Consider the following 16,641-nt stretch of genomic DNA (forward strand, 5'->3'; position numbering starts at 1 on the left):
TCTACTTAGAAGAGACCAAGTTGGGTTCCCAGCTGGCCCATCTCAAGCTTTACAATAAAGCAGGAATCTTTTCTGTACCAAATTAGGCAGAGCAGCTTACTTTTTTCTAGACTGCATGCTATAACATAAAGAGACCAAAAATAAAGTTCTCAGTGGAGTGAAAGAGTCATTCTTCCAATGCCTTACATGAAAATAGCTCTTCTTACGGTTGCTGGTCCTCTTCACTGGTGATGTAACTGTTAGAGTTTGAGTCTTCATCCACCATCACAGAAAATTAGGAAGCATGTGTTCAAACAAAACTAATGAGCTTATGATTTTCTTTTACTTCTCTCAGAGGAAGAAAGAATGTGTAATGCTATAAATTATTGTAACAGAAGAAGAAAGAGGCACATACATGAGATACACAAGGAGTGGAGGGAAACACAAACAATCTGACAAAGAAGGGACAGCTGAAATTCGACAGATGATAGATAGATAGATAGATAGATAGATAGATAGATAGATGATAGATAGATAGATAGATAGATAGATAGATAGATAGATAGATAGATAGATGGATAGACAGGCAGGCAGGCAGACAGACAGACAGACAGGGAAAGAGGTAGAGAATCTTTGAAGGTTCAGAAGTGAGCATTTCTCAGGAAAAACAGCCCTTCGACATAGCATTTGGTTTAACAGACTATGTTATCACTGAACTTTGAAATTATTCATACTGTAGCTCAGAGATACCATCATTAACCAAAACCCCACAGTTATGGAGAGGCTGCTATGTGTCAGTTACAGAACTCTATACCGGATACTTAAGGGTGAAGAAAGGATCTCTACTCTGAATGTATACATACTCAATTCTTAGCTCTCCAAATTTTTGGTCTTGTCCCTGTAAGTAAACATTTTTGAGCCCAAAATCTCTACTATATGAATACTAATTTATGTCATATATATCTACTATTTTACTGTATTTATTGTAGTTTTATATTTATTATAAGCCACTCACAAAATATATTTAAAGGAATGAAATTAAAATATTTTGAGATAATATTCATTTATATATTAATAACACAGACTTTATCAATTTAGGTCTGATTGTAAGTTCAGTTTATTTCAATACTTGCTTTCAAATAATAATCACACCACACATAGGCACAATATACATAAAATGCTACATATTAGGGCCAGGTTTGTTATGTTATGTGTAAATCCCTGTTTTTAGTATTGTTCCCAGTGACTATTTGTGATCTACTCTTTTTAGATCAGATTAAATCATCCTTGCATTTCATATTGTGCTTGAAAAAGAACTCCATTTAGGAGTTGAAGACAGAGTTTCCATACACTATATTTATTTAATATACTCACATATGTGTACATGTATTTTAAGTTTCCAATTCTAAATTGTTTGTCTTGAATTAAGACTATGCATTCTTTGTCTATACGTAGATCAAATGGTTATCTGCAAAAATACAGCCTAATGGAAACAATTTGAAGGAGTCAAATCTCAAAAGTTCATGTTATAGGGATACTGCCCTTATTAAACTTTTCAGCATCAAAATTAAATTATTGATATGTAATCTTCGAAAAAAGGATTTGTTCTATTGGGGGTATGTGTATGTGTGGGGGAGAGGGGTAGTTCTTCATTAGAAAATTTAATTAATCTTTATTTCTGTTTCTCACCTAAAGCGGTTTCTTTTTAAAAAAACATTAGGGCTAATAGTATTGTCTTATATTTATGATAATTTACTCACATTTAAACCTCACAAACAGCCCCGTTAGGTAGGGTCAGTTACTTTCATTTCACAGAGGAGAAAGTTGAGGCACAAAAAGTTTAAGGTCATAGTTTGTTATCTTTTACACAAATTCTTAATGATATCTAATTTCTAATATAAAGTTATTTCAGAGAGATTGCTGCAATATCAAATGAAAAATGGGATTGCTTTTCATTGAGTTTGTGCTAAATATATTTTATTATAATTCTTTGAAAACTGCTAACTCTACAGGCAACATTATTCTCAGATGATCTGAGTGATCAGTCCTCCATTAATTAATGTCAGAATACAGGCTGCACCAACTTCTTCACACTGTTTCTTTACCTCATCATATGACCTATTCATTAGCAACCATTTTTTTAGGATTCTTTATTCTCGGACAGTGTTTTTCAGTGGGTGCTACCAGCATTTTGAGAGAGAATTTCCATTTGTGCAGGCAGGATACCACTTACTGCAATGCCTTCAGCATGCATCCTGACCCCCACCCACTAAACACCAGTGATGTCTTCCCACAGTCATAATGTGCAAGGCTCCCTAAATGCATTGAGAACCACTGAGTTAATGAAAGACATAAATCACCAACCCCTGCAGCCAGTGACTTATGTTAATCTTACCTTACACCAGTAGTTAATAGTGTCTCTTATCCATCTGGTATCCATAAGTGTTTGAAATTATATTAGAGTAGGGTTACCAGGTTTAGCAAGTAAAAATATAGAACACCCAGTGATCTGGTAACTCTATATTACAGGCAGTATAATGCTAATGTCACATGTTGGTCTCTCTTTAACCCGCAACTCAAGATCACTAACAAATTGGAAACTCAAGAATTTGAGATTTAGAAAAGCATGTATGAAGTGACACATTTTACATTTCAAACTTGTAATGGCTAGAGGAATACTCTCATCACATAAAAATCTAATTTGTATTAACAAATACTTAGCCTATTGAAAGTAACTAAAATCAAAATACTCGTGGAAATTTATATTTATCCTCGTATAGACAGTAGACATTGTTTATTATTCAGCTACAATGTAATTGATTAATAAATTCCACCATTACTTAAAAAAAACCCAGTCAGATGGGGTCAGCAACTTAAGCAATAGAGCAAATCAGACTAAAATTATTTCATATCAAATTCCAAAAGGTTTGTGAACTTAATTTCTTGTGAATTAAGAGATAAGGGAATTATAACAAAGAATAACTTCAGTTTTCCTGATTGAACTGTGAAAACGTAGAGCTGTAGTGTTTTCTGCAATCTCTATTGACATGGCTGACCTTAAGAAGAAAACTGATAAGGCGTTATTATCACATAATGTGATATCTCAATGGAATATATATTCATGCGCACCAGCTTTTCTCTTTGTTTCAGATATAAAAAATGACCGTTACTTAAGGAAGAGATGCCACAATAAATGAAAGACCTTTTAACCCACAGTAAAGAAACGTAACAAAGCCATTATGAATGATGCAGCAAGTTTAGGAAAATGAAAGCTGCTATTAAAGATGACAGGCCATCACAACAACAAAAGTAGTAATCAGTGTAATTGTAGCAATAAAATAATATTTGTATTTAGTTTCTTTCAAGGAGTTAAAATAATGGACATCTTTTCTAAGTTAACAGTTTTGAATAATGTTGGCAAAAATAGCAAAAACTCAGATAAAAAGCTCTAAATGTGAAGCAGATAAACATTATCTAGAGTCACCGCTCTACATGCTTTTGTTTTCCTTCAGATTTCCTTTAAGATGATTACATTTATGTCCCTTTTACTTTCCTGTTCATGATGATGATATTCTTTTTCTTTATAATCTAGTGTTCTTGAACCAGGCTTCTGATTACTTGACTTCAATAAATCCACAGCTAAAATTGGATCATTTTTGGTTTTCACAGCATGTAATAAAATCTGAATTTCTTGTAATTATTTTTCCTGTTGTAAAATCCCCATTTCTTTTGTAACTTTAAATAAGAATGCTTTATAAATATATAATTATCTCCACGTGGTATTCAGTGAAGCTCCTTACGTTGACGAGTGTTTTCGCAGATGATGATGAAACATTGCAGTGCGGGAAATGCCTCGCGTGGGCAACACCACACACAGGCTTATGGTAACTTTATGCTCAGTGATAAATATCCCATGTAGTAACAAAAGAGTAATTAATTTCACTGTTCATGGAAAGTTACCTCAGAGCACTTTCTGGCTTACATTTGGCATTTTTGCCACACCTCTGAATGTTTAAGGGACTCCAGCTCTGCTGGGCCATTTTACTAAAACCCCATAAAATACACAACAAAACCAGTTTATTCACAGTATAAGACACTCTTTCTATGCTTTCTTTAATCCAGGGCACAATATATAGGCCTCACCCATGAAAACATTCATTGTAACCTGGCTCTTTCATAAAAACATCTCTAAAGATCTAATAAATGCTTTTTCTTTAGCAACAACTTTCTCCATAGAAGCAAGATATAGACAGTATGGTATACCACCTCCCTTTAGTCCTGGTCAAAGTTAAAGAAAAATCAAATTTTAACTTATTTTAGGTGCAAAATTTGTGTCAAAGAACAGAGCAAAGTCTTTTCAAAAATACAGGACTTGCTAAATTTGAACTGGGTCTCTACATATGAAAACTGCTGTGCCTGATGGGGGGTTTCAGAGGTCTCGAATGAGATGCATTTCTTACAACTATCAGTGTAACTTGCTTTAAAGGTATTATTGTGATTTAAACTTAGATATACTATATCAATTACCAGTGCTGCCCATGCACTAATGTTGCATGTATATTACATTTTCTTCTGAATGATTTTAGTATCTTTCAGGTCATTGAGAGATAATGTAATACCTTGAAAGATAATGTAATGCCTTGAAAGATAATGTAATGCCACTATTCCAAAGTACTAAGTTTCTAACTCATATTCAGGGGATCTCAATCTCCCATATAGGAAATGACTCATTTATTTTTAATCTATAGTGGAAAGACTTTGTCCTGGGAGTCCACCAGCTATGTGATATCACTTCCCCCACTCAGTTTGCTGGTCTGTAAAACATGGATTTTTTGACTGGATGACCTCTAAAGTCCTTTTCAGCTCTCATATTCTTTTATTCTGTGATTCACTATATTATTTTATGGATAAACATCCAAGTAGTTTACCTTTTTTTTTTTTTGCTTCTCTCTCAATAGCCTTCTTAAAAATGAAAAAGCATGTGGTTCTACCTTTGCAAACTCTCATGTCTTGTCCCTAATAGAAAAGTGAAGCAAATTAAGAAATGTGTATGTTGTTTTTCTTACCACTATTTCAAAAACATGTGTAATTACTGTATGGTATAGAAGCTTTCCTCATTTTAAGCTCTCTTACTGATGCACCTAAAGTAAATCACTGCTCTTTCTAGTGCAGCACAAATCCCAGATCCTATCGTGGCTATTTTCTGGATATCTTTAGCTCATGTAGAGATGAATTCTGTATATATTCTGTCAAATGTAGATTTAGAAATTTCATCTTAGCATTCTGATGCTTCTAAACCCTCTTTAATTGTAACTAGTTAAGAGTAACTTTCTTTTCAAAAAACTAGGTTTATTTCTTAAATTTGTGAATAAAAATGCATTCCATTCCTTTTAATTTCATAGCTTCCTTGTAAGGTTTGATTTCTTTGATGATTATAGGTTTGTTCCAATTAAATGATCAACAACTTTTCCACAAAGAATACTTTTTGATTAACGTCAATTTTTATCTCTTAAAAGGATCCTTCCCGGCCATTGGGGTGGAAACGTTTTGCCCCAGCTTCCTGAGGGCAGGGTTTTTAAATAGCCTCCAGGCCCCGCATCCAGTGCCAGGGAGAGGATCTTTGCCCCCCAGGATTCCTGCTGGTAGGTATTTCAGGTGAAGTTTTCTGCCACCGTATACAGCAGTAGGACTGTGCTTACAATTGACAGAACAATACAAAAATAAATATTTCTAAAATATATTGTTGAACAGAAATGCAAGCGACTTTTTAAAATGCAGGAACCACATTTGTGATACCTAATGCTCTGAAAATAATATAAAGGAAGTAGAAGAAAGATCTGTAAACTGAGCACCCAATCGGCATAGAGCTGCCTCTTCTAGGAAAGTTTTTTCATAAATAAAAACTAGAGACCAGGTCCCAAATTCGTAACTCAAGAATAAAACAGGGATGAATTTAAGCCACTTTACCACTTGGAACTGGCTAGAAAAAAGAATTTAAAACTGAGTGTTATTAACTGAAAAAGTAATTTTATATCTGAGTAAGTTTACAGAGATTTAAAGTTCCATTTCACTAAAGAAAAAATGATTTGAAAAAAGGCCAGAAAGTAGCAAATTTGGAAGAAATTTTTGAGAAAGAAAATTAACATGCAGTTTTCCCTAAAAATATCAATCTGACCAAAGCCATATTTTATCAATGAGGAAAAACAAAATATAGGATATTGAGCATTTTAAAATGAAATTTCAAAGTTTAGTAAATCACTTTGTATATTATCCTTGGTATTATTATAATCATAAATTAGTTTACTCTTGTCATTTTGTAAAATATCCAGCTGCCTTCCTCCCTGGTACCTGAGACATGCAAATCCAGTTTATATTTTATATGTGTTTAGCAAGATGGAATTAGGATATTAATTCTTGGAGTTTTTATCATAATTCTTGTGTTTCTTATCACAGTTAATACTTATGCTACAAATTGTGGTAATGACACCAATATTTTCAGGAGGGCTGGCCCAGACAGCAGAATAATGGAAACATTTGAAAAACTAAGAAATACAATGGAAACAAAATCCCATCATGCACATTTCTTGTTTTTCTTAGCAAAATTATTCCATCAAAGCCTAAAATTATTACACTGACATTTTTCTTTTGCCTTTCAGTTACCCTTGCCTACTTAGTTATAACATACAAAAAGTAACAACCATAAATATGCTTTAGTGTCATTTGGTTTTATCGTTGGATAATTACTAAAGTGGTTGGAGACTTTGTAGCCAGCAATGCCACTGATAAGTAGGAACCAAAATTATATGAAATAAAAATTAGCAATTTTAATTCTAATGAGTGTTATGCCACCTTTTTTCTCCCTAGAAAAAAAGTGGTATCAGTTGCACACGAATTTTATTGTTGGTGGTAGTAGTGATGGTGGTGTTGCAAAAAATTGGAAATAAAAATCTATATAAACTGAGCTCTCAGAGTTAACTGCAAATATAAAAATATAGCATTCATGTCTATTAATATTTCAGTGACTGGAGTTGAAGAGATGAACAGACGATTTGTAGTTTAATGACAAACTTAACTCTTAATGACAAATCTTGGTAGATTTAGGTATGTTTGGCAGAAATGACATTACAAATCAGTAGTGACTTGAATTATTCAACATCACTGGTAAAAATGACAACCTTGTCATTTAGCCACTGAGCCTGATAGAAGTAAGATGGTGTTTCTATAACACAGACACAAAACAACTTTCCAGAGAGGGATCTAAAAGAACATCTAGCGCCCTCTTCTTCTAGGCTTTAAGCCAGATTTGCCTCCAACCTTCATGGGAGAGAAAACCCAGTTCAGTTTCCATGACTTAAATACAAATCAGGTGTAAAACAATTGTTTCATAAAAAATGTATAGATCTAAACTTGTTCCCTCAAACTGAAATTAACTCAACTCACTTTTTCTGGCTTGTATCACTTTGATAAGTGATCCCTGTACACTTTCTCTGGTACTTTTCAGTAATCACTGCTATGATTTCTAAGGTAATTTTTATCCTCTTCCATTCAACTGTAGCTTATTTCCCAAGAATTCTCTTTATATTTTGTATAAAGAGGAACGAAGCAATGATATGAGAAGTTTTTATTATTTCATATTAAAAAAAAAAGAACCCTAAATTATTTCTTTGCCACCTAATAGCTGAGTGACTCTTCAGGTTTAGGACATCAATTTGAGGGCAGAGAGCACTTCCTTCCTTGACCTGTATCATGGTACCTTTAAAAGCTGGCCAAAGGTTGATGCCTACTGGGCAGAAATTAATTTGCTTTCTACCAATTGTTTATATGTTACAGTACTTTTAGGGTCTCATAAGACATTTGCTATGTCATTCAAGGAATCACAAAATCTGTTCTAATGATGGTACTAATTTAGTTCCCAGTTACTTCTTTAATCAAATTTAAATGAGATACATGATTATGTCTTATATAAAATAGTTTCTTTGCATTCATGTCACACTGTGCTATCAAGGAGCAATATTTTTGCAGTATGTATTTTTACACTAACTGCAATAATAAGAGAATCACTGAATCATGAGAACCAGAAAGCCGACAAGCCTGAAATCAGTATTTATGTAATGGTTGTCAGTTATTTATATGACCTTTCACATTTCTAGAAAGGTCATAGTAAAGGGTTATTATTCTTAGTTTCAAATAGAGAAAAATATCAGGAAATAATTGGCTGAAAGTTGAATAGCAAGTATATTCATATATTTATTGCAATGCTTTTCAAATAGTAGTCATCCAAGGAAGTAGGAAAATCTCGGGAGAGAGAAGGCAGGAAGAGTAGGGAGGGGAGCTGAGAGAAGCAAAGAGGATGGAGAAAGAAAGGAGAAATTAGAAAGATATAAGTGAAATTATATTTTTTGAATCAAACTCTTCTCCATTGTATTCTTCCCTATTAAAATCAAATTCTACTTCCTTGAAAAGAATTAATGTCCCTCTTGGAAATATGTTATCAGGTATATACCCTAAAATAAGCTTGCTCTCTTTGCTCCATCTAGTTATTTCTTTGATTTATTTCTATAATCAAACAGTATTTGAAAGTGGGTAGAACATTTTATATGCCATAGAGTATTGATTATATATAGGGTCTTAGACTGATGACTTATGACACCTTTGCCTTTACACATTTAGTGGCTTATATGCTTACCATAAACAAAGAATATCAGAGTAATAAAGGCATTGAGAAACAGAATTATGCACTGATAATGATGGTGTAATAATATATGGAAGTTGCACTGGTCCAGTCTTCCCTGTTACTTCACAGCAATAACTATCTGACATCATGTGATACCTTAAATTTACATAAGATCCAAACATTACAATGTGTCTTGAAAGCTAGACTTATTTATAAAATATAAAAGCATATTCATTATACTCAGAAAGTAACATCTTAGGTTGAATATGATTATATCAAAAATTCTACCTTACATTTTTCTAGCAGTTTTCTGTCAGTTGTGGAAGACTTGATAATATTTTTCATTACTGAAGTAATTCATATGTATAGATTAGATTCTAGGCCAAACTCAGATATATATGCCTTAAAGTAAGAAGCTTTTTCAATTATAACCAAAGCCTACAAAAGAGAAAACATAGGAAACAGGCAGCATGTGGGATATAGAAATAGATAAATTCTAAAAATAAAAATCAATGTTGAAGGTCTTCCTAATACTTCCTTTGTGGTTAGTCTTGGAAGCTCTTTAACTGTTGAGGGGATGTTCTTCTGAAACACCATCTTGGTTTGTCTACCTATGCTTTAAATATAATGCTATATATAAAACACCTCTTTGACATTTTTACCTGAGCTGCTCTCTGTTGCATGCCATGTGTGAGGTTCAAGGTAAATGGCAAAGATGGGGTAAATAGCTCTCTTCACCTTCTTGCTTTGTCAATTTTGTGAGACTTCCTCACTGCTTACTCTGAATCAGTTTAAAAAATAAATGTGAACACATGGGGACTCAAAAATCAGATTTGCAATTACTAGGTATATGATTAATAGTAATGTTTAATATTATTTATTTATTTTTACCTTTGCAAAGAGATTTGAATGAACCTTATACTCAAGTAGCCAGACTTTTTCATATCCTCACTACTGTCCCCCTGACTAGTAATGTTAAGATATGAATTCACAATCCAGTTTTGTATAAACGAGTAACAGATCCAACTAGACCATTTCTATAGCAAAGGAGTTACAGTGCTAAGCCAATATTAAAATGTCTTCAAAGTCTATTAACAATGATTATCAGTATTTTCCTTTCCATATTTCATGTGAAATCCTATCTGATATGGAGTCTGGGCAAATATTGCATGCACTATTATCCAGTCAGAAAAATTTTTTACTGAGAAGGCATATAGTTTAGATATTAGAAATAAGCCAGGAAAAATAAATAAGGTTGAAGCTGCAGAGAATCTAGGATCTTGTGAGTATAATATTATCAGATCTTGATGCATATAGAGGACTGCAGAAAAGCGGTAATGCAAATACATAAGACTGGATGGCAGACTTTGAAGGAATATACAATGAGTTAAGGAAAACTGACATGAATTCGGTGTGCCAAGGGAAATCAACAGTGGAAAAGTATATACCTTTTAAATACAATCAAACTGCAGTTCAGAAAAATCAAAGTAAACCATTTCATTTCTTTGTATGTTCAGGCATCCTAAAAGAAAAGTCAGTAACTTTGTTTTCAATCTACAATTGGACGTTTCAAAATTAATCACTTTTGACAACAGTTCTGCTTGCTAAAGTTCTCCTGAGGATGATTATTCTTTTTATATTTTTCTGTAGTATATATGGCAATTTGCTTTATTTTATCTTTAACAAATACTGTTGTAATAAATATACATAAAAGATAAGATTGTGGTTTACTTTTTAAGTAAGAGGTCTTCAGGGAAAAAAAAAGACTCTTCTTTAATTGAAGGGTGTATATTTTATATATTTCTGCAGCTGAAAATGTTGCCAATTACCCTGAGTAAGATGTGTGTAAATGAGTGTTTTTGTGTGTACCTGCTTAAACCAAAAGCTAATTATAATAGGAATAGGATAAACTGGATTAAATGTGCGAAGTAAGATCCTGAATAAATGATTCAAAATGTAAACTGTGGTGAAAAGAGAAACCTTCATCTCAATTCTTAACTCCTGGTTTCTTTATTCCTTGCCATTTGTGTGATTTCAAGCCCCAGTAAGCCCTACCCGATACTCATCTGCACAGTTGTGTCTCCTGGAGAACTCTTCTCCTTGAAAGTTTGTTCAGCTGCAGACTTCAGAAGGAAATCCTGTAAACTGCAACTATTTGAAAACTAGGCTAGGGACTCTGAAGCAGGGTCAGACAGGAACCCAAGATTATTCTATTTCAGGCCTGAGGAAAGGCACAGAGAAGAGAGACGGTCACTGATAAAATGACAAAGGGAACACACCCAGCCAACAGAAGCACAAGGAAGGTGACATGAGTGACTGTATTTCTAGTTATACACCCATAAACAACCCCCTTAAAGTATTTGCGACACGTTATTGCTAGGTTAAAGTTACTTAAAAACACTTTTGGGCATATATTGGTAGATTCGAAAACCAGTGCAAGGAGGGCTAGCCAGATAATGTTAAGATGGTGTTCAATCTGCTTCCTCTGTTGCTTAAAAGTCAGTGAATTCCAAAGAGCATGCACGTCACCTTGTGGTTCTTTGGTTTACTTGAGGAGAAATACACAAAAGGTTAGAAAATGATTTAAAACCTAAATTTGAGACAACTTGAAGATATCATTTGGAAAAAGAAAAGTCAGGATGGGAACACATACAAAATGAAGGTGTAATTTGAACCTTCAAGCATCATTCAGTTTATAAAAACTTTAATCTGTTGCAGGGTCTATGAGTTTAAGGGCTCCTATGGACTGACCGACGGTCTTGATGTTGTGGTACAGGTCATAGACTCAGATTCCTTATCGATTATACTTTGTTTCTTGACCAAAAATAACATAGACTCTCTTTTCCAAGAAAATGGACATACAATCATATAAATAAATGTTTGTATACAATTTCAGGAGGTCTCTGGACACCCTGAAGTCCATCAGTGAAGAATTTCAGATTATTAAAAACTCAGTGTTCTATATATAAAGTTATGTTTTAAGACATCGTGAACAGCAGCATCTTTCTGTAAGACTGGCCGTGCATTTAAAAGAAAAAAAGAAACAAAGCAGCAGGATGCATTTGATATCAAGCTCTCAAACATTTACAGAGAATTTCTATTTTTTTCCTACCAGAAAGACATGAAAAATCTTAAAAGAGCCTTTAAGTAATCTCCAGATTCTTTTTACTAGTTCTTTTTACTTTCCTGTTTTCAGATTCCGTAAATAGTTTTAGCCTTTGACTTTCGCTCTTCTTTCTTATTAGCATAAATGTTTCTTTTACCTAAAGATCATTTCAGTAAGTTTGAATCTTAAAAATCCAGACTTATTTATATGACAATTTAAATTCTCAGTTGAGAACATATATCTACCCGCTAGGGACATTCATGTTTTCTTATTACAAATTATACCATCAATTTTGGTCCTATTCAAAGAAACTATCAACACTTTCAAAAGATTCATCCAGGAGTCATTTTCTTCTCCCAAAGAAAAATTCTGAAAAACTTTACACAGCTTGCTAAAGCTTAGTCTCCATGTGAGTCAGTATTTAATCTTTGTGTTGGTTGGAATTGTTGTGTTGGTGTGTTTTCACCTTACTGGAAAACATGATAAGAAACTGAGCTGCTTAAATGCTTCTTGCTCTTTCATAGGGCAGCATGCTTACCCTCCTGGGCTGCTGGGCCACTTAAGAACATAAGAAGGGCGGGGAAAGACCATACCTATTGTAAAACACATCTCATCTCAGCATTCATTCTTCTGCACTGTAGGACAAAGCACAGTGGAAGTTGCCCTGTGGCACAATGTTAACTTTTCATAGTTCTATTCACAGAGGTCTTACAGAAAGTGTATTTAGCAAAATTGAACATTAAAAAAAAAGTTAAATCCTTTGTAAGAATTGCAGAAAAGATTCAAAAATAAGTAGTAACTTTCCTGGGGGGCGGGGAAAAGAAAAGTAGTTGGTAGTTTAATTTACATCATATGTATGATTCATTTAACAATGTTTTCTCCATTATAATTAAAATCTCACCATAAATAACCTATGCAGTTAGGATTAAATATACCCTGTCCAGAGGTTTGTTTGATTTTTAAATTTTCTGTTGATTTTTCTTTTGATTAGTGAATAATACAAAAGACCAAAAGGCTGAATATTTGATCGTTTATGTAATCACAGCACACTTTTGAAGCCAGGAGTAAAGCACAACATTTGAAACACTATTGGAAAATATGACACTTTCTTCCCAAAGCTTCAGGACTCTTTCTGAAAACATTCCTTTGTATAGGAAACTTAAGGTCATTATCATAAACTGATGTTTAAGAGATGGAGAAAGCAAAATCTAAAGGCTGTTCCAGCAAGTTTCCTTAGCACACATTTCCTGTTTATATAGATTATCATAAGGCTTTATGGAGCTTTAAAATCCTAGAACTTCTCAAGGACAAAACATCTTTGGCAGCAACACAATGCCCAGTCCATAATGACTTTCCAAGATGTGTTTCTAAGATGAGACACAGAGATTTGGGGTAATGCTTCATGTACTCTAAATTACTAATGGAGACCCAAGTATTATCTGGGGGTATGACAAGATGGACAAGCATTCAGACTCTGGAGCCAGATTGCCTGGCTTCAAGCGCTGGCTCTGCCAATTGCCCAGTGTGTATCCTTGGACAAGTTCCTTAAACCCTCAGTACATCCATAATCTTATCTGTTAAATTGAACTAGTGACTATACTCACCACAGGGGTTGGTGTGAGGATTAAATGAGTTAGCACATGTAAAGCCCTTAGAACAATGCCTGGCACACTGAAAAACTTATTTTTTAAGTCAGTTATTATTACATATGTGCTGATTTAGATGTAGGATCTATTTTTTAATTACCCACACAAAAACTTTGTACAGATAGAAACCAAGAACAAAAGTGGCATAAAATTATTTGACATGCGGTTTAATGTGGTTTTGAAAAACTTAGCACATATTTCCTGTTTCATGTTTATATTTTGAACATTTCAGAGTATTTCAAGTCATGAGGATTCTCTGATATGTTCATTATTCATTGCTACCTAGTGGTAATTAAACTATAGATTATTGTATAATCAATTATTTCTTTCATAATAACTGGAAATCTAAAAGTCATAAATCAACTAATTTCAAGACATGTGCTTTTAATTTGATCATTATCACATATGACTTTTATACATGTGGATGTAGTAAAAAATCAAGAAAGCCATTCTTAAAAACTCATATGTTATTAAAATTTTGCAATATGGTTAGTGTCTTATGTTGAAAACCGCAGTCTAACATCAAGCATCTTTGGCAGTAACTTTCATTGCCAACAAGACACTTCTAGTTAAAGAGAAATCTTTTTGCCCGTATGTAATTTCCAGTAGATAAAGGACAGTACTGAATATTACTGAAGTTAATTGATACAGATGGTATGCCACTGCTTTCTGGAACTGTCAGGAAAATTATGTTTCATTTCTTTAGCCTCACATCTTAGACTTACTCTAAAACAAATCTAGAAGTGCCACTGTTTTCATAAATGCAAATCAACCCTCCTAATTTCTGCTCAACTGTTTTATCACAGAATAAAATAATTTATTCTTCAGCATTAATCCAAGGTTATTTGGCTCACTTCTGAATTTAAGAAGCAAAATAAAGAAATTAAGAGAAAGCATGGAACCAAATTAACAATAAATATTATATAGCTTTAGGGGTTTCAAATAGTTCTAAGGTTAAAATCAATTCCAGAGTAACCTAAGGTATATTGGTAGAGGTCCAAATCTGTAAATAGAGTACAGAAGACACAAGATGGCTTTTTAGATAAGAATAAGACTCTACTTCCTACAGAAGCTATTTCTAAGAAACTCTATATTATAGTATGGTATTTAAAGTAAGAAAATACCCGTTTTGATTATTTTACTCTAGGAGAAACCATCTTGTTCTTTAAAGCAACTTCAAGCCTGTTGATTTCAGGTGTAAAGAATTTAAGTGGACCTTTGAGACAGGAAAATTCCTAAATATATTGATCTTAGTCATTTTCAGTAGTGAACCTTCTTCACTCTGAAAAATACTTCTTACCTTAGATTCAACATCTAGTCAGTAAGGTAAGATATAATACTCACATTTACTCATTCGTTCTTTAAGCTGTTATTGGATGGTTTGATGTTTATAGTATCAGGTACTATTCTCTGTGTTGTAAACTCATTATCTCACTTAATCCCACACCTCACTCGATGGAGAAGGTGGATTAACACCTCCTCCACAGTGATTTAATCTATCTCATGAGATGGAGGAGGTATTATTATTATGTAAAAATATACAAATGAGGAATGTATATAGTGTACAAATGGGGAGACTGAAGCAGTGAGGTCAGTGAGTTATGAAAGGTCGCTTGCCCAAAGTGGAAGAGTCTTCAATAGCATGCTATCTGACTCTAATCCCACATCTTCTCACTGCACTGTGCTGAGCACACAAGGCGTAAGGTAATAAACCATCCCAGTTTGCCTGGGACACAAGAATTTCAGTGATAAAACCAGGAATTAACTGTATCATATAAAACATGTAAATAGCAGTTATTTTTACTTTGCCATAAGATATAAAAGAATCCTTATGTCAATGCCAAAGTACAATAAAATATGGAAATGATCCACTTTTATAAAACTATTTTTTTCTACATAGTGAACAATTGTAATAAGAAAGGGGAAGCAGATAACTACGCCCAAAAGGGAAAGAAAGCAAAGGTTCACCAACATTTTTGAACGACAACTATTGCCAGACTCTGTCAATTATACGTTTTTTCATCTACTCCTTTGAAAAATCACATATAGTATGTAATATTATCCTCATTTTATAGATGCAAAAACTGAAAGAGCTAAAATAACTTGCCCAAGATCATGCAGGTAGCATAGCTAGAATTGGAATTGTTTTTTTTCCTCAAAACCATATATTTTATACTACAAGTAATTTAGGATTAAAGTCTATTGATTTGCCATTCTGCTTTTTCAGTAACTCTGCTCTAGGGCTAGAATTAGCCTTAGAAAACATCTTTATTTGTGTGTTCCTTCTGGCATTCCAGTCAAAAAAAATTAAATTGAGTACCTCCTCTGTGCCTCATTCTGTGCTATATGTAGCTAGTGAACTTACAGAGAAGCATTAAGCACCAGTCCTGACCTCAGCAGCATTTTAGAGTGGAAGGCAGACACCTTTGTAGTTAGTATCAATGCCATACCTAATAAGTGTTATACAATTGTTTAAGATGTAAATGGAAGAAAAAGTAAACCATTAAGTCATCCTAAAACAAAAAGTGATTCACGGGAGAATTGACCGCTGGAGATGGTATTTAAGTTCCTTTTTTTATATGTAAGTATATGATTTTACCAAATGAAGACAGTGAGAAAGCAGTCTTCCAAAGAGAAGAGGAAGGTCCAAGTAAAGTCGTACTTAGGGAATTATGAGTCCCCTTGAGAATTTGAAAAACAGGAGGTGGGGAACTGGGGCTGTAAAAGATGACAATGGAAACAAAGGTAGAGGAAAGATTGTGAAGGAATGTAATTGCCAAGCAGTTTAGACCTTAATCCTGAAGAAAACAATACAATACGTAAAGCAGTCTTTAAAGGAGGGATGAGACATTAGTCCTTTATAGTAATTGTTTACTTATTTCTATTCCCCTTTCCACTATACACTCCATGAGAGCAGGATCTTGTATTGATTGAGGATGTTTCTCCAGAAACCAGAAGAGTACTTGATGCATAGTAGGCATTTAAATATGTATATCTGCTATATCACTGAATGTTTAAAATAATGATTATACAAGCATTAACAGGTACAACCAGTAAACGATTACTGTAATATGTCAAGAGAAAACAAAGGCAGAATGTGGACAGTGTTAATAGGTTTTGTATAGAATCAGCACCACTTAACAACTTATGGACTAATAAGGGTTTGATTAAGTGGGAAATCCAATATTACAATAGAGTTTCAAACCTGGGTAATCCAATATTACAATAGAGTTTCA

The 16,641-nt window shown here is 33.6% G+C and overlaps 1 protein-coding gene and 1 long non-coding RNA gene across 2 annotated transcripts in view; one reads left to right on the forward strand and one right to left on the reverse strand.

Moving 5' to 3' along the window:
* The window catches only part of EPHA6 (EPH receptor A6), an 851,091-nt gene that overhangs the window by 691,116 nt on the left and 143,334 nt on the right, over window positions 1-16,641 (forward strand). The window contains exon 13 of the mRNA XM_082392247.1: window positions 5,496-5,621. Within this exon, the coding sequence (XP_082248373.1) occupies window positions 5,496-5,621 (126 nt within the window). The remainder of the gene's footprint in view (window positions 1-5,495; window positions 5,622-16,641) is intronic.
* The window catches only part of LOC309628833, a 35,038-nt gene continuing 25,257 nt past the window's right edge, over window positions 6,861-16,641 (reverse strand). Inside the window, exon 2 of the long non-coding RNA XR_014244735.1 lies at window positions 6,861-16,610. This is a non-coding gene — a long non-coding RNA (uncharacterized lncRNA). The remainder of the gene's footprint in view (window positions 16,611-16,641) is intronic.

The sequence above is a fragment of the Balaenoptera borealis genome (genome assembly GCF_965194805.1).
Source record: "Balaenoptera borealis genome assembly, chromosome: 5".
In the NCBI taxonomy this organism is placed as follows: Eukaryota; Metazoa; Chordata; class Mammalia; order Artiodactyla; family Balaenopteridae; genus Balaenoptera; species Balaenoptera borealis.